The sequence below is a fragment of the Aythya ferina genome (genome assembly GCF_964211825.1).
Source record: "Aythya ferina genome assembly, chromosome: 9".
In the NCBI taxonomy this organism is placed as follows: domain Eukaryota; kingdom Metazoa; phylum Chordata; class Aves; order Anseriformes; family Anatidae; genus Aythya; species Aythya ferina.
Genome location: NC_140305.1, coordinates 19,552,094 through 19,573,524, shown reverse-complemented (window position 1 = coordinate 19,573,524; position 21,431 = coordinate 19,552,094). Strand labels below are relative to the sequence as shown.

The 21,431-nt window shown below is 44.1% G+C and overlaps 1 protein-coding gene and 2 long non-coding RNA genes across 12 annotated transcripts in view; 2 read left to right on the top strand and 1 right to left on the bottom strand.

Annotated features, from left to right (window-relative positions):
• The window catches only part of MCF2L2 (MCF.2 cell line derived transforming sequence-like 2), a 160,342-nt gene extending 139,296 nt beyond the window's left edge, over positions 1-21,046 (bottom strand). For 3 of the 10 annotated variants that reach the window (XM_084528959.1, XM_084528962.1, XM_084528967.1), the window contains exon 1: positions 553-1,205. In XM_084528959.1, the coding sequence (XP_084385085.1) occupies positions 553-694 (142 nt within the window). In that variant the 5' untranslated portion in view covers positions 695-1,205. Of the gene's footprint in view, positions 1-552; positions 1,207-17,552; positions 17,602-20,513; positions 20,805-20,943 lie in introns of those variants that run through there. The other 7 variants (XM_084528965.1, XM_084528968.1, XM_084528964.1 and 4 more) reach the window with 6 other exon arrangements.
• LOC311441199 lies at positions 2,456-19,285 on the top strand. The gene is made up of 2 exons (XR_014695842.1): positions 2,456-2,817; positions 18,930-19,285. It is a non-coding gene; the product is annotated as an uncharacterized lncRNA (long non-coding RNA).
• On the top strand, positions 9,492-11,098 carry LOC311441200. Its single transcript, XR_014695843.1, has 2 exons — positions 9,492-9,621; positions 10,449-11,098. It is a non-coding gene; the product is annotated as an uncharacterized lncRNA (long non-coding RNA).
• Positions 21,047-21,431: the final 385 nt, after the last annotated feature.

The following is a 21,431-nucleotide window of genomic DNA, read 5'->3' as shown; positions in this document are numbered from 1 at the left end:
AACCCATTCGGAGTAGAATATTACCCTGTACTCAGCCTGAAACATGCAGAGCACAAAAAGCTTGACAGTCCAGATTTCTGTTATGGTCCAGGGAAACCAGAAGCATCACAGTGAAAAAGATACTGACCTTCTACATAGTACCTTAGGAGCACAGTGTGACAGGGTCAGCTATGGCAGGAAACCCACTGCCCCATCTCCTTACATTCATTTCAAAAGGGTATTTTAGATGTGCAATAAATACTTGCTCCAGACATATACAGAAATCTCACTGACAGCCGAGTGAAATAAACATTTACTCAGAAAGAACCCAGCACCCCTTTTAACCTTGTCTGGGTTAAATCACTGCAAATATCCCAGACATGCACATTCAAGCCAAACGATACAGTCATGCCAGAGTTAATATCCAAATCTAGCCAGTTGCCTTTAAATTGTTTACCACTGGCTCCTCAGAGAAAGCATTAGAAAAACAAGCCCCTTTTGCAAATCTCTCAGGAATGCAGTGCAGATACCACTAGGAGAAGATGCTATTTCTTTTAAAGATGCTGCACATACCTTTCTTTGCCATACGCTCCAGTCTAATGCATCCTCCTATAAAATCATGGTAAGACTTCATTTCTCCTTCTGTTATCCGGACAGCAGTGAAAGGTGGGTTCCTGGGCACCTGTTGTCCACATCTCTGACACCGAGAAGCCATTGCCAGAGCGCAGGAGACTCGGCAGGAATCTGCTGTTTGCTGGAATCCAGCCTGGTTCTTCAGCCGTCAGTCCAGGCTGGTGACTTTATCCCACTTAGTTCATTCAAGGTCATCCCCACCAGCAGGATGTTCGCCATTGCAATTGGCTAAGACTTTTATAGGCTTACTGACTGTGGTTGTTTCTCCCTCCTTGCTTTCAATATCAGTTTACTTCATTCTCTCGTTCAGAATGAAACCTGTGAACCTCGGCACAGCCAATGCCCTGAATGGCTTCCTTATCATTAATTTAAAGCTATCCTACAAGCAACGATGAAGGTGGAAGATCCCAGCAGCACACTGCAATATCACCGGATGCTCCCCTTAAAGGGCATACCAAATACATCCACAAAGTTCTTAAGAAAACATTTTTCTTCATTACTTTCACTCCCTTTAAGGCTTATGATTCCTCATTATTGACACTTTTTTTTCCTGCTTCAGCATTTCAGCGTGGACAGTGCAAGGAGACTGCTCTGCAGAGCTGCTCAACCAATTATTCATGCCTGGTAGTGGTGCTGGGAAGCTGCAACTATACAGAAGAGCCCTCTGCTGCTGTGTACAGTCCCTGCTCACAAGATCTGATCATCTAAATGAACAGAATAGCAAATGGAGATCAGAAATATTGCTGGCAGAAATGTTCTGCTAGCTGTACAACCCTCACCCAAACCTTTCTTAAAAAGAAGTTGGATCCACGAGTTTCACATTAATATTTGGGTCTTGGAACATATATTTAGAAATCTCTCTTTGAAGGTGCTGGATATTTGATTTTTTTCCCCACTTTTAATGATTTCCGTAATAATAATTACTAATCGGAGAGCCCTGTGAAGAAACAAGTTCTTAGGGAACTGACTGTAGAGAACACTCAGCCCTGATGTGGTGAAATAAAAAGGAGCCTTCCCTGGAGCAGGGGGAACTGCATAGGAGATGCACAACCAGGCACAAGGCCAGTATTGGTGACAGTGCAAAGAATACAAGAACTTCATAAACGAGAGCCAAGCTGCAACCCAGAGCTCAACTGCAGGGACCTGGGCACAGAACAAGCTTGCTGCAAGGATCTTGCACGCAGATGAGGAAAGGCTATGCCACCTTCTGCCTCAGTCACTAACACCTGTTGGTGTCTTACACAGCTACACCCTGTATTCAGCTCCTGACTGCCTCAGATCATGGCTGATGCACAGACAGAGCGAAAAAGGAGGAGCCCAATTAACACAGAGGGAACAGGGGACAAAAGTGCCCAGGAGAAAAAGCCTCACATGAAGCTGCTACTAACATGGTGGCTAACTACATGGACAAGCAGGAATGCCTGGTGGCTAAAGCACAAAGTCAGCTCAGTGCTGCTCCTCCCCTACCAGCTCCAGTGCTCCCCAACCAGGGAGCTGTCTGAGCTCCCTAATCCTCTCTTTTTGTTGACAGAGAGCTATAATGGGATCCTTGCTCTCAAAGATTTGTGCTCCCTCCCCTAAGCTTGCTTCATGGCATAAAGCTGGTCACCCTCCTGCTCTTTGCCAAAACGCTGCCTGCAGAGTGAAGACAATGGCATACTGTGCTGTTGGCAGACCCGATTCATTCTCCTTTGTAAAATATTTATTAGAGCTTCCATATTAAATCCCCAGGGGACTGCAATATTTTTCAGATGGGGAGAACAGCAGCGCAGAAGGCAGAATTTGTAGAAAAAAAATTGTCATCATGAAGTAAGAGAAGTGGAAACGTATCCCAGTGGTTTTCTCAAAGCCTTTGTTCCATCCTCTGTACAGCTTCTATTTTCTTCTGTTTCAGGGGCTCAGGATGTCCTTGCAAAGGCAAACGTGACATACCTTGAAGAATAAGCTTTTCTGACACTACATTCATGTGTGCACACATACACAGAATAACTGCACTCCAACCTTGCACATACATAGATGCACAGCAGGGAGAATCCAACATTGTGATGAGATGTTTGTCTGCCAGCCTCCCCTGCATATACCGTTCCCACCACGTGGGTTAGCACCAGGAGGCTCAGTGAAACACGCTGTTCCAAGAGGAAGGCTCGATGCTACAAGTGGGATGTGAAAAGCAACCTGGCCTAGATGAGAGCTTCTGAAGTGCAGGTAAACATCATTTAAGTCTCGTTTTTTCTCTAGGAAACACTGATCCTTTCCACTGCTAAATATGTGGTTCAGATGCCTGGCATGCCACTGCCACCACCCAGCTCTGAACAAAAAAATAAGCTGACTGTAGCTGCTTACCATTCAGCTCCAGGGCATGTAAGGTTTACCTCAGGGACAGAGCGCTGTGGTGCATGAGTTAGGATCAGTGGACAGAAAGATCTGTTTATTCTCGTGTACGTTGATTTCGTTCACATTTCACAAGAAGCTTGGCCAGCTTCTCCTGAGGTTATCAGAAACCTCTGACACTGGAGCACTGAGAGCTGCACTGTTTGCTGCCACCCAAAGGATTACCTCCTCTGTACTGCGCCAAGCGTGTCTGCTCAGGAGATGCTGTGACGGCTGGTTTGCAGGAATGCTTTTATGTAGCACGTTACCAACTATGCGCTCAGCATTCATAATTAACTTCTTCCCAATTTTCCCTCTTCAGCTAAAAGGTTATCAGCCTGACTGAAAGCAAATCACTGTTCTTTAAACACAAAAGAGCACAGCAGAGGGAGCAGGTACAGAAGAGAAGCAGGCACGTTTCCTTGGGTTGTTTCCAGAGATTGCCACAGAATGGAGGGGAGTTTCTTTCCTGCTGCTCCAGACAAGCACATTTGAAAATAATAAGGAGGAAGACATTTTCTGCTCATGAATTGCCAGCATTGCCTAGCAACCCTATCTGGGTTGGGCTGACAATGAATAAGCAAGTAAATAGCGTAAGTGTCATGAGAAATAAGAAAACCCAGGTATCTTCAGCTGACATTATCAAACCAGAGGAATAGCACTGGTTCCTAGATCTGTGGGAAATACCAGCTCACCTTGGAATTGGAGCTTTTTTGTTAGGGATACAGTAATGACAGCACAAATCTTCTTGTGCAGTCAGAGGACTGCCACAAATTTAAAGTCAAATCAGTTAAATGTGTTTAAGCCCTGTATCTTTTCCTCGTGGAATAATACTCTCCTGCCCCCAAAGGTAGTGCTCCAATAATTAACACTGTTAATCATGGAACAAGCAACAAACACACTGGATCTCAATAATGTTGGTCCCAGTGGATCTCAATTCTTGCCTCTTCACTCAAAATGAATTTGGGAACTGTATTTATATGCCAGAGGAAGGCGGGGGGGGGGAGAGAAGCCTGCCTCTGCTGCACATGTAAGTGAGGCAGCTAGAAAAGACCGTAGAAAACCTCCTGTTCACAGCTTACAGAGTCATTAGAACAGCTGAAGGGAAATAGATGGCTGTTTTCAATGGAGCTTTGTAAGAATCAGGTTTAGCAGACAAGACTTAGATTGCCTCTCCCATCCATCTATGATTTCAAAAACATTAATAAAAATACAATGAGATCAAGAAGAGATATCTTATTCATGGAGATCAGCAGCTCCCCTCACCAAGGCACAGTATATTGCAAGGCTGAGAGAGAAAATCTAAATCCATTGCTGTTATTTAGGTTGATATGCATATAATATAAGAAAAATTCAGATTTTGCTACTGAAACTCCAGCTTCACACTATCCTGATGTTTTATCTGAAGTTTGAACTGTTCTTTGTTGACTATGCTGGAATCTGCTATTCCTTTTCATATATACCTCAATGACCTTCCTTCTTCCTTCCTCACCACTGAGACCATGAACCTGATGAGCCACAAGGGATTTCAGGAGTTTGAAATGAAGGTTCATTTTCAGGGAACAAACACTCAATGCAGCTACAGGTACAACCCATTTCATTGTTCAGCTAGGAAACTTGTATTTTCTGTTAACTTCCATTTATTTTATTCCAACTAATAAAAAGCCAAAATTCCCTTATTTATTTTTTTGTAAGTTTAAAGCAAGGGCTACATCTCAGGCATTGTTTCAAACCCTAACAAGATAAAAGAATGAGTAGAAGAAAAACCTGTGCAGTTGGAATTACTTTCAGCATACAGCACTGCTGCAATTACAGCATGCAGTTACTGCACTAGAAGGCACTAATTCCAGTGCCATATGGCTTCAGAATCTCATTACACTGATCTGCTTAAAGTGACTTCCTAATTGACAAGCAAAATATTTTTGGTCACTCTCAGCAGTGGGAAACAAGAACTCTGTCACTCTTGGTGCATGTTTATTCCCCATGTGAGCTGTCAAACCTGGAGTGAGCACAGCTAAGATCAGTAGACAGTCTTGCCAAAGACTTTCGTTGCCATCTTGAAGCTGGAACCGTGCAGACATCCAGGGATATTCATTTTCCTTTTACCAGCCTCTTTAAAAAGAAAAGAAACCAAACCAAAACAAAAAACAGTGCCATACCCACTGGATTAGAGTCCTGGTTTTCTAACCATTCTCTCATGCTCCTAAACACCATGATCACATTGCCATCAACACAAGGTACAATGTGAGAGGCAGATGCACAGGCACAGTCTTTGTGCCCTCCAACAGCAGTGGGAAGGGAATGCTGGAGGAGAGAAATCTCTGGATATTAAGAAATGAACGTGTTTTTCTCCTCCCTGTACTTTGCCACTGACACACTGCATCACCTCCAGTGCGACATAACCCTGACTCTTGCCAGCATCCAGAACACTGCACTGCTCCCCTCTCTTCCCTCTTCACCTTTTTCCTCCCTGCAATCAATCACTGGAGCATCAGCAGCACAGAGCAGCTGCTAGATCCATTCAGCCAAGACCACCAGGACGCCTCCTTTCCCTAAGGAGCAGCTGTGCACATTCCCTGATGGAAGCAGTATTTTTTTTTTCCTGTTGTAATTCACAACTTAAAGCAGAAAAGGGAGAACCATAAAGACAGGGATAAAAATAGGCTCTGCAAGAATCACGAGGGCTGTTGATACTCAAGGCTTTTGGACACAAGCCAAGCGTTAGCTGAACAGGAAGAAACAGCCTCTCACATTACAAATTACAGTGCAGGAACATCCAACATTACTGCTGTCTCTCTAATGCTTAACATCAGTTACTACGTAGGGTGGGATATTGGACTGCAGGGACAATTGATCTTTTCCTGTTTGCATGTCTGTGCACGGTGGTTACCTGAGCAGCCCGCTGGGAGAAAGGAACTCAAACTCCTGTCTTTACTCTTCTGAACACCAAGGCTTTGACTGATTGGGCTCTCAGCTGGCAGATACACAAACACTCCTTCCACATTCCCTAGGGCAATGCTGAGGAAACGAGGATGAAACAGACATGACTGTGCCAGTCAGAACAGAGTTACTCCCCCTAACTAAGCACCAGTCTGGCAGCCACGAAGTGCCCATTCTTATTCTTTCCCCAGATCAGGGCTGCTGTTAAAACTCTGGGGACAGGTCTTGGGGACAGATCTCTAACTAATTTCTCAGTGCTGGGCTCCTGCAAGTGAGAAACTGCAGCACTCTCCTGCATGTGCACCCCCTTGGGCAGCCTCAGAAGACAATGGGACACTCACACACCTACACTCAGTCTAAGTTTGTCCTGCCCAGTGCCTGACAGGTTTAAGTTTCCAGAAAGACTCAATCTGCAGGGTGATTTCCTGAGCTTTCCAAGAGACACTGCCCTACCACACACAACCACGCTCCAAGCCCTCTTCCTCTCTTCCCCAAGCAGCACAGTCACTGGTTTTTGTTACCTTACTCTAACTTGGTTCTGTAATGTCTAATAATATGGTAAAAATAATGAGCTGCTCTCTCACAACCTATGCTCACAAAGTTCACAGGAAACCAGGAGTTTCAATGCTGTGTCAAAACCAGGGAAGAGCTGCTAAAAAAGCCAGCTGGGATACACAGACAAAGCATGAGCTTCATTTCCTTTGGTAACAAGCCTAAATTTATCTGGGGACTGTATAAGCTAACAAGCAGGTAGGTCCACAGAGAGCAGAAGAGGTCTAGAAGTCAGATTCAGAAGCAGCACCCAGCTGTTTGAGATAACTCATCTGGCAAGGGACAGCACACAGAGACCTTCCCTGCCAACCCAGCACCAGCATCCTCCAACCAACACAGAAAGGACAGCACTTCTGGCTGCAACAGCACAATGGGCTTGCATTGCCTAAAGCTGAGCAGTGTTCCAATGAGATAAGAAATTGCTCTTTAGTCTGCCAGGAAACCCCACTGCAAACACTTTCTGCTGACCAGCGCTTATTAACTCAAAAAGATTTAAACCACACATCTGTTTATGGACCCGAGTCCCGCTAGACATAAGCCCACTTCAGGAAATATTGCATCAAGTAGTGCTTTGTGCTTCTCCAGCGATTCTCAGCTGAGCACTTTGGCACCACAGAGAGATTGCTACCCTCATGAAGCAGATGATCTTCCGTTTAATTGCCAATAAAGCAAGACAGTTTAAGAATACATGTATTTTAGGTTTTATTTAAGAACGCATCTGAGAGCCATTTGAAAAAGGGCTGGGGGCAGGGGAAGCAGCAGGAAGAATTTTGCCTAAAGCTTTGCACCACAAAAGCAAAAGTCTGGGGAGGAACATGCTGAAAGCATATACATATACATTTCCTACTTGCTTGAGAGCCCTTTGAATTGGTTTATGCTGACAGGGAATCTTTAAATGTAAAAAAATTCAGCTTAAAAAAGCAACACCAAAATGGTTTGGAAGCAGCTCAAAGCACCAGGCTCACAGTTAGGAGTACTCTGCTGCCAAGAAGAAAACCACCTCTGATCTACACCCAGGACTCCTGAGGTGACCTCAGAGTGGATGGAGGCACATAGTGGCATGCCATCCTCATACCTGCTCCTCAAAATAGGTCTGTCTGCAAGGTCACTTTAGATTCTCTGAGCTACCAAACACCTGTGCTTGTGTTGGTACCACCTCTCTGGACCCACAAACCAGGAATATCTGCCAGCTCCACCTCAGCAGCAGAGCTGCCTTCTTAGACAGCTGTATTCAGAGCACGGCTCTAATTATTGGCAGAGGCACACTGCATATGGGCAGTGGAGAAGGTTGAACCACACATTACCTGTACGTATGCACCACTAAATGAAGAATATTTGAGCAGGTGAGCATGTCTGCTAGAGGCTGTGCTGCTTTAAGAGGGAATTCCAGTTCCTAGTGCATCTGCTGCTGTACCAGGGCAGAGAACCAGCAGAGATTTTCCTTATTGTGAGCATTTTTGTGCCATCTGACCCCACAACCCAGAGCAAAGCCACACACAGACCTCAGTAGAAGTACTGCTTCCTCTTAAAACACATTAATATTTGAATAGTCCCTAATTTTTCTTCTATCTCCTGGAGCCCCAGCACCTCTGAAAGCTGTAGGTTAACAACTCCACAAGATTACTATTTACCTAAAGGGAAATCTAATTATTTAATGCCTTGGTAAATAAACATTAGTTACTGCTTGCATCCCTGTGTTCTGAGGCATCCTTAGGATCTCTTATAAATAAACTTTTTTTTTTTCTTGAGTCTCTTTGTCCCATGCGCTGATAACACCAGATTCAGATCAGCCTTTGAGCCTACCAAGCAGCACAGGGATTTCCAGCCTCCTACATAGCCCCATATCTCCAGGGAAGCCTTCCAGCTTCCCAAAAGCCTTCAATTCTCCTGTACATCCTTGCAACCTACTGCACAGCAGGCACACTTTAGAATTCTCACAACTCAGCTCTCCAGCGCAGCACACAAGCTTCAAACCACAAACCAGCCTCCTACATAGCCTTTAGGTACCCTATAGACCCCCCCCCTTCCAGCCTCTCTTTTTGTACTTTTTTCTCTGCCTAAAAACCTACCTCATTATTTCTTTACTTCCAGCTGGGATCTCTTTCCACAGCTCCTTTAAGCAGGCCCTGTAACCATTCTCCACACCAGGGCTAGTGCTAACACCTGCCCCTAACTGATACCTGCTTCAGGTGGAGAAATAATCCTTCCCCGCCATTGCCTCTTTAACCCTTTCATTGTTGCTCCTTTGTAGCATAAATTCATGTGATTCTGCAAAATATTTACCTGTCTCCCTTATTTTAAATATATTTGGTTCAAGAGTAGCAACTGTCAGCTGTACAAAAAATAAAGCAGTATTTATTTACTTGCATCAGAAGCATCACAGGAGCTTCAAAATCTTGATACAAATAATGAAGCACAAGGAAAAATAATCTTCAGCTGGGAACCAAAGGCCAAGATATTCATACAATTTGTCTAATTTCAGTTGCAATTACTGCAGTAAAGCTAGATGATAAATGGGGACATACCAATAAATATTTATCTCCTGTTTGCAACTTTGAACATTAGAGTGTTTTCCAACTTTATCTGATAATATCTGCAGATTCAACACTGTATTTTTAAAACAGCATCTTGCTCATTAAGGTTTTGCAGTTGTTGTTTGTGTCAGGCTAATTACTACTACATACTCTTTCAGAGGCAGCAGGTCTGATAGTTGAACTGAAACAGCTAAGAATGGGCTAATTAGCAGAAATAAAAACAAAACACTAACAAGGAGTTTAAAAATCAGGCACAAGGTCTGATTGATCCCAAATAACAGCACCAGTAGTGGACATGACAGGTATTTTAGAGCATGTAGGGTGTACTGAGAAAGTATTTCGCAATTAGTAGCAGCATGTAGCAAGGGGCCAGACTGCACTAATCATCTAATCACTAATCATCACCCAATCGCTCTGCCCAGTGCTCCAGTGACTCCATTTAAGAGGGCTCCCAGTCCCTCTTCTCCTTGTGTTGTGGGCAATGTTGTCTTCAGGTACTTTCTCTGCTGTTTATGAGTTGTAGTTTAGACTTACTAGATTAATCTTAGGTCATCTTTGTAATTTAACTCTGTCACCATCCTTGTCTGGGTAGTGTAGGACTTCCCTCTAGGAGGTAAGGATGATCTTGTCAAGTCTGCTCTTATTTTGTTGTAAAATATTTTCCTAATCTGGGTGTTTCCTTATTAAATGTTTAAGACTCTTACAGTTTGTAGCTTAATCTGTAACTGAAGTTATCAAGTTTCACATGAGATCACTACCTTTTGCTAAAGCACTTATAAGATTAGTTTTATGCTTCTATCTTCTAGGAATAAAATGAAGGGATAGGTTTACTTCTGAGTAGGAAAACCAACATCAATGACTTGAACTATATTTCTTAGACATCAAAATTACACACACATAACTTTCAGTGAAGAAGTGATATGCTTCTTTAGTCAAATATAATTCAGATGAAAAACTAAAGAACTTGTGTACTCAACTTTTCAAAGGATCTGCATCCATCTCACAGGCTTTTTTTTCTGGAGACTGGGCTGGCTAGATGTTTTGGACTTCAATGCTTTGAGCGCAGCATGAACAGTAAAATGGCCTTGCTCCTACAGGGTTTGTGTACAGGAAAGTGATTACACCCTTCTGTGTCCTCTAGCAGCCCCTCCCCAAGTGGCAGTGATGGGGGCTATCCCCTGAATCTCCCAGGGCATGGGGTCTCTCAACAGAAAGCAACTCCTGGGTACCAAGCCCTGCAGTGCCATTAAATCTCCTTGAGAATGGGCTTGAGGGAGTGAGGCTGGAGCTCCTCTGCCCAACTCAGTAACCCCCTGCCTTTCAGCTGATCTGAGAAAGGAAGACAAAGCAGGTGGATCCTGTCATTGAGGGACTTGTGGCAATAAAAGTTGTAGTATGAATTAGCGCTGATGTGCCCCCCCTGTGCTCTCTCCTCTGCAGGAAGGGGACAAGGCTGATCCAGCACAGCTGTGTTCCTGAGATCAATTCCCTTATCACCTCAGGCAGCAGCTCTACTGTGATGCTTTTGAACAGAGGAGGTGGCAGGGGACTATCAGTTGTTTCATCCCTCCTTCCCATGGGTGACATGGGGAGACTTTGCTCCCCCAGCTCTGAAAAGGAAAGCGGGATGTCTGCAGAGCATGGTCTGGGCACAGCTGGTATTGTAGATGCTGTGGTAGAGCGGGCACAGAATAACTTTGAGAGACTCCTCATAGCTCCTGTCCGAACAGCATTGCTCCTCAAAGTGCACTTGGCTGCTAGCTTTCTCTCAATCAAGATGTAATGATGCACAAGGCTCTGCTGTGTAACCAGAGTGTAATTAACCATCCTCCAGAATGATGATTGCACAGTGCTGAAACTACATACTCCCCTATCTGAAAACAAAGCCAGGAAGTAGGATATCCATGACCTACTAAAATAAAGACCAGAAAATTTACCTCCAACTGAAGTGTGACTTGTAAGTCTAGTGTGAATCCTCTACTGATTTAACGTGGAAAGGGACAAGATACTGATAACAATGCAAATATCAGAGGTAGATGAAACAGTAAGGGTAGCTTTAAATCATTAAAAAAAAAAAAAAAAAAAAAACATACACTAGTGCTGAATAAGCTAATCACCATAATAAGGATGAAGCAGATTTTTCCAGCAACCTTCCTCCACCAATTACCGGCATGTAATTTCTGGGAGCTTTCTGATTAGTTATTCATCTGATTACAGCTCAGCATTATAGTAAGACCCTTTGCTATTTTTTTTTGAAATAATCTTTTCTCTGAATATTGCAAGATCAATAAGATGGTTTCCATGTATGTCATCAGCTGCAGCTTTTATGCTGCAAATACCAGTATCGACCGCTTCAGACATGAAGCATTGGCTTTGGAGACCTCTAAACCAAAGTGCAATGGACAATGGTAAACTTCAGACCCCAAGGAGGGAAATATTTATAGTCCTCCTTTGTTATGTGAAGGATTATTGATTGACAAAAAGAGGCAAACTCTCCTGATATTAATTCTAGCCACAGCAATTCCATTAGAATATGGAGTCCATATGGAGGGGAGGGAAAAAAAAAGCATTTGAAGTGTTTAGGTTGTAACATATACAACCAACAGAGAACATACACAAACTCTGCACATCCAGATGATCTCTTTTCTACTTATTGCTAGTACAGCTGCTTGTGTTTGCTGCAGTTCTTTCCCCCTGTACGTGTCTGTTAGTGCTTGCACATCCTTGGAAAGTCCTAACTAAGCTATAGATACTGCAATGATTTTGGAGATGCCAGCAACTGTAGGCTAATACTCTACATATAAGAAGTGAAAAATGGCTGCTGTCTCAGATGTCCCTGAATTTAAAGGGGATTTAAATCACTCTCCTGAAGTACTGAAAGACACCACTCCTGGCTTTAGATTTTCTTCACCTCTTCACGTTGCAGGTATCTTGAAGTGGTTCTCCGGTGTTAACTGGGAGTAACTACTCTAAAATCCCCGGAGCTCAACGCATGTGTTGAGCAAGGAGAGCCAGGTTCTGTCAGCAACTGTTGCTAGCAGACCAAAACGCCACACATTAGCATTGTTTGGCTTGCACATATGGCTTGGAACGGCAGATAACTGCTCTCGTATCCAGGGCCAGCCATAGAGAATTCATTGCCTCGGGGAAGCTGGAAATCATACAGCTCACAGTCACGCAGAGAAAGCAATAGCGAAACGCTTTGCAGCCCCCCTGTATCCCGTTGCCCTAGGCAACAGCCTGCACTGCGGAAGCGGCGGATGCAGCCTCTCGTATGAAGCCTGTAACATATGGTGTTAATATATGGGTTGGTACTATGCAAGCCCTGCAGTAGTACTATTGGGGTGTGCGTATATTGGGTGATCCGGGTGGGTGCGTAAACAGTCTCAGGATAAGAGCTGCTGGTCTGCATCCAAGATCTGTGTGACACAGATGGAGGTAACGGGAAGCACAGAGCTTACAGCCTGTACTCACGGACGTGGGGCAGCTGACTCGAGATCCTCTCAGCTGGGTTTTCCTTGAGATCTTACAGGAACTAACCCAAGATCCCCAAATGAACTCAGGAAAGCAGCTCCTGCACTGTGCAGCTTTGCAAACTGAATCCTAGCATCCACTGCAGTTTGGGGTTGTCTGTTTCAGGTCAGTGCTTCATTCTCTATAGCACACAAGGAATATTCTGACAGAAACAGGAGAAAGGACTATTTCTTAATGCTGAATTATTTGTGGGTCTTTTCCTGAAAAGGCATCAGGCTTCTGTAGTGCTGCTCTGCACATGACAAGATGTGCACAGAGGTGATGTAGTTCACCCCTGAACACACTGCTGTTGTGTGAGATTTACAACAGCCGGAGTTGACATGCTGGACGTGGCTCGCTTCCAGTCCATGATCTCAATCGTTCCCTGGAGGCCGCTATGCCTTTGGACTCACATGTTAGCTACGCTGTGTTTACATGCAGAGGGGCTTGAAGGTGCTGTGATCTCATCCTGACTGCTCCCTCCACACCTGTCCCCCTGCCAAAGCGGAGCCTGCCATCTTTTCTTCCACTGAACCCACAAGCTTTTTTAGATTATTTCTGAACTCAGCAGTACCTCCCTTTCTGCCATGACTTACAGATCTCTTAAGGTATTTACTAGTGATGTTTTTCCATCTATGCATGTAAGAGCTGGCAGTTTCTTCGCCCTGTCTCCCTCACATTCCTTGGTTTCAATTCTGGCCATGTGTGCTGTTCTGGATCCTCTGAGTCACCAAAGATGAACGACTAATAATGAGCCATGTGCCATGCTATCCCTTTCACATCTTTTTCCAGCATTTTTGAGGTGTCCAGGAGCTTGCAGCTCTGTAGAGAACTCAGATTTCTCCCAGTCAGTGACCACCTGGGGAAATCCAGACATTACTGTGCTGAACTCTGAAGCAAGGTAGGAGAGGCTCAGTGGGCTACAACGCATCAGCATTAACACTAAATATTTGTGGTGTATCTTCCACCAAATCCTTGAACACAAACACGGCACTGAAAAACTGGAAGGGATATACAAAAGGGGCTAATACCAAATACCAGTTGTCAAAAAGATTTTAGCAGTCATCCAAACCTCATCCAGAAGGGTTCATCCTAGTTTGAATGCTGAGTCGTTCCTCAGGGGCTAAGAGAGGCTTCCAACATGGTGCAGAAAAAGGGAGAAGGAAGTAACAGCAATGAAATCGTAGAGCCTATTCTCCTCTCACTGAGATGGTGTGGTAATGCAAGTACCTTCCCGGGTGCTGAACTGATTACCCCAGGAGAGATGTCCTCTCAGGGGATCTCTTGGATATGGGCACCATATGGAAGGCGAGAAAAGGAATTAAATAAAAGATGAGGCAAGAGGTGGAAAAAGGCCCTTGTATTTAATGAGCTGCCAGGAATTGTAATTGATGTCACAGCAGTTTAATTTACACTGAGGCCATCTGAGCTTCCCTATGACATGGAAATGGGGACAGACAAGGGCTCCTCTCTGGCTTCCTTTGGCTCTATTTGCTTTTTAATATTGAGACCCAGCAATGCAGAATGGTCACAACTGCCTACCCTGTCAGCAAGCGGTGACTTCTGCCAGCACCAGCTGCTGTCATTGTGCCTGACCTGAGAGCTCACACAGGAGGAAACCATCTATACTTGCCTTCCCCTGGAGAGTCTCCCCTGCCTTCTCCTTCCAAACTGCCTGGGGTTGCTCTGAAGTGTTTAAGAGGATAGGGAAGTGCCACAGTCTGAGTAGCTCAGTGAATGATGCTGCAATATGTCACTTTTCCCCTGCTTGCGACCCAAGCTACCACATTCTTCTTTATTGCTATTACTTATTTTTTAAAAATCTGGAAAACCACCACATACCCTGGTCTGGAAGTTGACAGTTCCTCCTTTCTGCTGTATTGTAATGACCACAGAGGGCTAACACTGTCTCAGGAAACACAGTCCTGAGACAGAGGTGGGTCTAGGAAAGCCAGGAGAAGAGCTGAGCACAACAGTACACAGATTCACTTAATAACTTGTCTGAGCCCCAACCTCTTTGCAGATGCCAACAGCCATATATTACAGAGCCCAAGAGAGCTTTCTAAGGATGCAATGAACCAAGTGCCTGCCATGCATAGCTGTGGAAGGGGCTATGGGCATCACTGGTACCTACAGCAAAACCCAGACTCTGCCATCTGGCTTTCCTTCAATAATTCTTCATGTCAAACACTCCTCCCTCCATGCATTCACTCGAAGAAACAAACACCTACAAGCCATTGCTGAGGTAGACTGGAAAATACAGGACAGAGAGAGACTACTATAGCAGCACTAGATTTAACAGCAGCAATCTGGGAGCTTTTGAAACAGACAGTGACCTGCGGATTGACAGACTGGATCACACCTCAGCTCCATCCAGCTCAGTACCCTGTCTCCAACAGTTGCCATTACAAAATGCATAAGAAGAAAGTGTGAAAATCCTGTAGCAAGCAGATGGTGGATGGTTGCTATTCCTATCCCCTTTTCCTCCCCGGAATCCTGGTCTCTTACTGGTTTAAGAATGAAAGCTCAGGGTCTGGGGGGAATGAAAGCCAGTTTGGGAGAGGATATCAATAAATGAGAAAATAGCTAGGGTTATAAGCAGCCTTTTGGTTCTGCGGGGCTCTAGTCCATGGCTCTGCTTATTGCTTGTAAGAGAATTAGTGGTAACAAACCTGGATTACAGGATTTTTCTAACATTCTCTTGAATTTTGTTAAGGATGGTAGAGTCTGAATCACACCCCATACAAAAACAACAAAAAAAATCAACTAAAGTAAAAGACAATGTAGAAAAAGAAACACCTCTGAGCTGTTCTGTTCCAAAAGAGAGGGAGCCTACTAGAGAGTATAGACTGCTGATTCTATTGGTTCTGGGAAGCTCTTTAATCACCTCTCTCCCTAGACATGAGGCAAAATTATCACATAAATATTTTGGCTTGAAATTAAGACAACCAAACCAGTGGTCTGTATCCCCAGCTTGTAGCAATTTCTTGTGGTCTTTATTTCTCAGTATGCCTTGACAACCCAGGTTAGAAAGTGAGCTTTAAACAAGTACTTGCAGTATTCTACATTTTGGAGAGTACACTAGACAAATCTGCACATTTTTCACGAGTTTCTGTAGATGCGTGATTTCCACGTTTAGGCACAAACTCTGCAGCATTAACAAACCTCTTTTAAACAGTTCATTATTAAACAGCTCCCAGTTGAAACAGCTGCACAGAATAAGCCATATTGAGGCAAAACTAATAACCACAATCTGGGAACAAAAATGTAAACAAGTAGCTTTTTTAAGCAGCAAAACCAGCAAAAATAAATTATTACTTTTCCTTTTCCCTTTTCACTGTCTCATGTAGATTCTGTGAGGTCTGATAGAATGAGTTGATTCTCCTTTTCCTCCGTATTTGCATCTTTTTCTCCACTCAATATTTTCAGATTTTGTATGAATTTACTATTTTATGACCAAATTTGGTCAAAATTTTCCAAGGGTTCAAAAGCATGATTAAGATACAGAGAGAAAGATGCGGGTAATATGATAGCAGAAGGTCAATTTTTAATAAACATACGTTAATGGGGAAAGGAACTACAAATGATCACTCTTCATTAGCATGAGACCCCAAGGAAATTTATCAAACACATTTCTGCAGTTTGCTACTGTCCTGTTTAATTGGGAATGCAGTGATAGATGCATATTCTGAGCCTGTACCTTACTTTTGGGTAAAGAAACTTGGTGTGTGGGGGTCAGTGAGAGAGACCAGTCACCCCTCAGTGCTCACCAGAAAATTAAAAGTAGAAAAGAGCTGTAGGACCAGTGGCTCAAAAAGAATGCCTGAAATGCATGAATGCTCTAAAACAAAGGGAAGAATTTTCTGTCATGGGCAGGGGAATTTCCAGTGCCTTGATTTAATCCTTTGCATAGAAGAAACAGAAGGCCTACTTGATACGGTACCTTGGAAGGTAACTACTTAAGAAATTTCTTTTAAGTATCCTTTCTGTACATAGCCACAGATGAGAAACATTGCAATGGTCTATTCAGCTGTGACATATTAGATTATTTGTGGCTTTGCAGCATAAAACAGATTCTGTGACTTGTGATGCTTAGCCATCAGCCTTGGACAATTGCCAGCTCGGGTTATTCCATTCTGCTGACCTAAATTCCTCTCATACAGTCAAGTGGATGCAGTGTTGTCCTTCACCTCCTGTCCCAAATCGTAGCACAGCTTCCCTCCACATACAGAGATATTTTACACTGTTCCCCAGAGTTGGTGGTTAAGCCAAAAGTGGTAGGAATTGACCTACTGGGGTTAACAGACAGGAATCCTAAGTGATTGTGTATCCTGAGATTTCCACCCTTACCCCAGTTCTGCCACTGATTTCCCTTTTGATCTCTTGCAAATTGCTTAAATTAGTTTTTCATTTCGTAAAATGGGAGACTGGGCAAATGAGAGTTTGTAAAACCAGATGAAAGCTGACATGAATGTGTGTTCTTTTTATTATGTCATTTATGCAATGTACTGCTTTCTGCAATTTCACACCAGTGCCTCCCCTACCAGGGATGCTGACAAACAGCTCATATGGATACAGATGTCACTTGCAGATGAGGAGCTCTCATAACTGAATTGGAAGTTACAGGGAAGAAAATCCCATCTCAAATGCAGTATTCTTTGCTGGTAACAGAGAGGAGCTCTGCTGTTTCCATTTCAGACAGCTGATGTCTATTCTGGCAGCTTCATATTATTATAAAATCATTTTAAGAATAAAAATCTGTGGAAAATGGGGCACTGGGTGGAGACGTTCGTGTGCATAACTGTGCCCAGAACATTGCCACATGCAGCAAAGCTGGCATCAGACTTCTGGGAACCAACTGCCAAGCGTGGGTGGGTAGCGGGTGCACAAAAGCATATTCTGGTGGGCTTCACAAGCTGGATGAGCCGTACAATTCCCATGTGCAAACACCCCTGCTGTCAGCACCAAGCACGTCACCCAGCAAAGCTTCTTCCCTCCCCATCACAGAAGAGCTGACACTTACCCACCTACCTGAATGACACTTTTTTTTCAAAAGAGATGAGCATTTCCCCAACACCTCCTGCCAATCAAGTTTAATGGAAGTAGGTTAAACTAAAAAAAGAATTCTGACGCAGTTTTGATAACAAGATTGGGTGACATTTTGTGCTACATCTTGTGTAGCAAGCAGAAAGGCTGCTAGCATTCACAAATCACTCCTGTCCTAGACACCTGTGGTGGCCCCATTACCTCACCCACACCAGGGCAATCAGGAATAATCCTAGACAGGCTGAGGGAACACAGGGCTATTTAAGAGATTTCTTTTGGTCCTCTATTGCTTGACGCTGTGTAAAGATGTGCCACAGGGGACATGGTACTAAAAAAGTGCCAAGTTAAGATAGCTACTATGGACAGATAACTTAAAAGTAGGTAACTTGAACAATTCGATTTTAAACTGGGTTAAGCAGATAGATACCTGTCTGGAGTCTCTAGTAGGATAAGAGGCTCATTTAACACGCACGTGGACTGTCTAACACAACATGAGTCAGCTAATGAGGGATCAAAGCTTCTGCCCAGGACAGATAGTTGAGCTCCAGGCAATTAACTTGTGACGCTCTTATTGACACATTATAAATAAACTGGTGTGTTATCTACTTCACACAGACCAAAAAAAAATGATCCCACAAAGTTTTTATTTAAAATGTAAATATATACCTAGTCTTTCTTTTTAATGGTCCCATAAAGGTCTTGTTTGTTTTCTAAATGTTGTGAATAAGTTTCCTTCCTCCTGCTATCATGGGATCTGAGAGCTGTGCTCTCAACCAAGTGTTGGCTGCGTTACAGAGAGACTGAATGCCATTAGTCCAAGTGGTCCAACAAGAGGGTGACAGACGCTGTAAAAATAGTAAACACTATAAAGGATCTTCATGGTGAGGGATCCCCTCAGTTTGCTAAGGATGAGAGTCCTTTCACTTATCTAAGCTTTAAAGATTCCCACTGAACTTTCAAGAGACTCCAGCTGCTGCCCGGGAATTACTGATTCAATAAGATACTGCCGATTCAGCTAAGGAGATTCATGTTACAAGGTGTGATTCATAAACACGGTGCATCATCAGTGGGTTTCGAAGATTTTTTTTCCTCCAACCAATAACAATTTTTCATCACTACTTGCTTCCGCGTTTGTACAACTGTTTTTCTAGTTACATGATTTGATAACAAATGAGCACTGTCTACAAAAAGGCAGTCAGATCCCACAAGCAGGGTCAGATTTCTAGGTCCTGAATGACTGGGAAAATGGTGAGATTGTCCTTCCCTGTTTGAAGACAGGGAAAGAGGCTCTTGTCAGTGTGAAATGGGAAAACAAACAAACAAACCAACACCAAGACCTGTGGTCTTCATTCCTCTCCCTAGGACTGACCTGGAGGTTGACCTCAAGGAAACCAGTGAGGCTCTCTAGTCTCAGCCACGTGACCCAGAAACCTCTCCATTTGCCAAGGAACAATACACAGGCTAATTAACATCTTTCTAGTGGACAGCAGGATTTTCTGCATTGCTTGATACTACCATAATGCTGTTATCTCTAACATATCCCTCCTGACATCAAGGAGGGTCCTCAATATGGATGACGGAGATCCGTATTGAGTCTAACAGGAAAAACAGGAGACATACAAATCTCTTTGGCTCCAGTGAAATACTCTGTCTAAAAAAATAAAAATGAGATGTGCCTCATGCTGAAGTCTTCATAATAAAAATGTGAATTCTTACGACTTTGTGTCTATCTGAATCTGTACAATTGCAAAGCAACTCATGTTGGCACCACTGGGTCAAAAAGACTGAGACTGTGCTTTCCTGACAGTCACGCTCTCTCCCACACCAAGCCCCTGCACAGGTTATCAGGGCCACAAAAACTGATCCATGGAGAAGAGATTGGAAAAATGGCACCTGGTCTTAAGCATTTTATTCAGTCTAAATCTGCTCTTGTGCTATTTCTTTAGACAAGCCACTGATTGCATTTGCTTTCTTAAACATAGTTCAGCTGCTACAGCTAGCATCAAGCCCGAAAAGAATTTTGATCTAAAATCTGAATTGTGTGTTCTCTGAAAGCTGCATTTTGGGCACGCTCTATTTCATATATAGATTTTAGAAAGGCAAAGACATTTCAGAAACCTGTACAACAGCTTTGGTATTCACAACACACAATCTATTACCAACACTGACAGCTATAAAATTTGCTCCCATGCAATTCAATTAAAAATATTCTCTTTACAAGATGCAACACAGCCACAAGCTGCTTTAACTCATTGCATGTAAAAAGGAAGGGTTCCAAAAGCTTTTACCAGTGGACATTTTAATCTCCAGCATCTTCTGTCTTGCTAGCTTCAGGTTATTTGCTTCCCTGTAGTTTGGCCATCACTGCTGGGTAGCCAGCATAGACTTGTAAGAATGCCACTGCATAGTGTAGGGCCCTACCTTTGTTCACTACCATTTGAAGGTTAGCAAACAGTATAATCAAGCCTAACACGGGGTAGAGCTTTTGGGATCCTGCCCTAGCACCTTCATTGAAACAGCAATGGCAATAAAAAAGGCTCTCTGAGAACAGTACATAGAAAGAGAATGGTTTGCAATTCCACTGTCACAACTAGCAGCAAAGCATACCAGCATGGCTTTAGCATCCTTCCACCACTCCCTTTTCTACAACACCTCCCTGCAAGGACTGTGCTTGGGAATTTTACACAGATCACCTCCCAGGTAATACAGGCTGCTTTTATTGTTTCCACTTTTCAGAAACCTGCATGCTTGAAAAACAAATCAAACCATCAGTAAAAGTAATTGCCCCAAATCCCTGGGTTTTGCAGTCTGCTGATGGCTCCTGTTTCACTCACAGGTGTGATACTGTCACACAAAGGCTTCCTGCCTGTACATCAGCACCTCCTTGGGGAAAAGGGCCCCCAAATCTACACAAATGTAGCGAGAAGAAAAATAAAGATGTCTTACCCACATGGGTGATAACTGTAGTCAGTCGCTGGGTGAGCTCCTGATGTGACATCTCTTCTTCTTTTAACCAAAAAAGCATTTCACACAGGGAACTGCACAGCATCCAAAAAAAGATGCGCCCAGAGTGGGAGGCTGCACACTCACTGCCTCGCTTGCACACAAAGCAAGGACCACTCCCACAGCACGGCCCTTCTAGCTCTCACATCTTCTGCCGGCTGCTCACCTCTTCCAATTTGCTGCCCTCCATGCATGGACCTAAAAAAGCTCCTTCCCAAAGGGGATTTAACCCCCCTTAACAATAGGAAGGGAACGGAGGTGGGAGAAATGAAAAAGGAAAAAGAAAAGAGGCGAGCTGATTGCTTATGGCTTTTTTTCTGCCTTCTCCCGCGGATGAGGCAAAGGATAAAAAGACAAACCAGCAGGCAGATACCTTCCTCCAGGGAGACTTTTGGATGGTGATGCTGTGAGTCAGGGAAAAATCCTGGAGGTAGGAATGGCATCAGGAGGAGTGGAGCTGGCAGCAGAGCTGTAACAGCGGCAGCTGCTGTTCCACGCTCTCCTCACCGGCGTGCCTGGCGGTTGAGAACCACTCACTCACAGCAGCCTCTGGTGCTGCGCCCCAGCCCCTGGGGCCCAGCTGCCCTGCAGGCTGTCCCCATGTGAAACCTCTCAACATCCCCCCAATCCCTTTTCCTACCCGCTCTGGTGCCTGACAAACGGGGCTGCCCACGTGTGTAGGGTGGGGGGCTGAGGGGCAGCTGGTCAGTGAGCCCTTTAGGGGCGGGGTGGCCAGGGGCTTTGTGCCTTGCTGCACAGACAGGGTACCTGCACCCTCGGTGTGACTGAGCCCACGGGACCCTCTCCAGCTGCCCGTTTACAAGAAAAGTGGATGAATTAGCCCTGGGTGTCAGGTGTGTC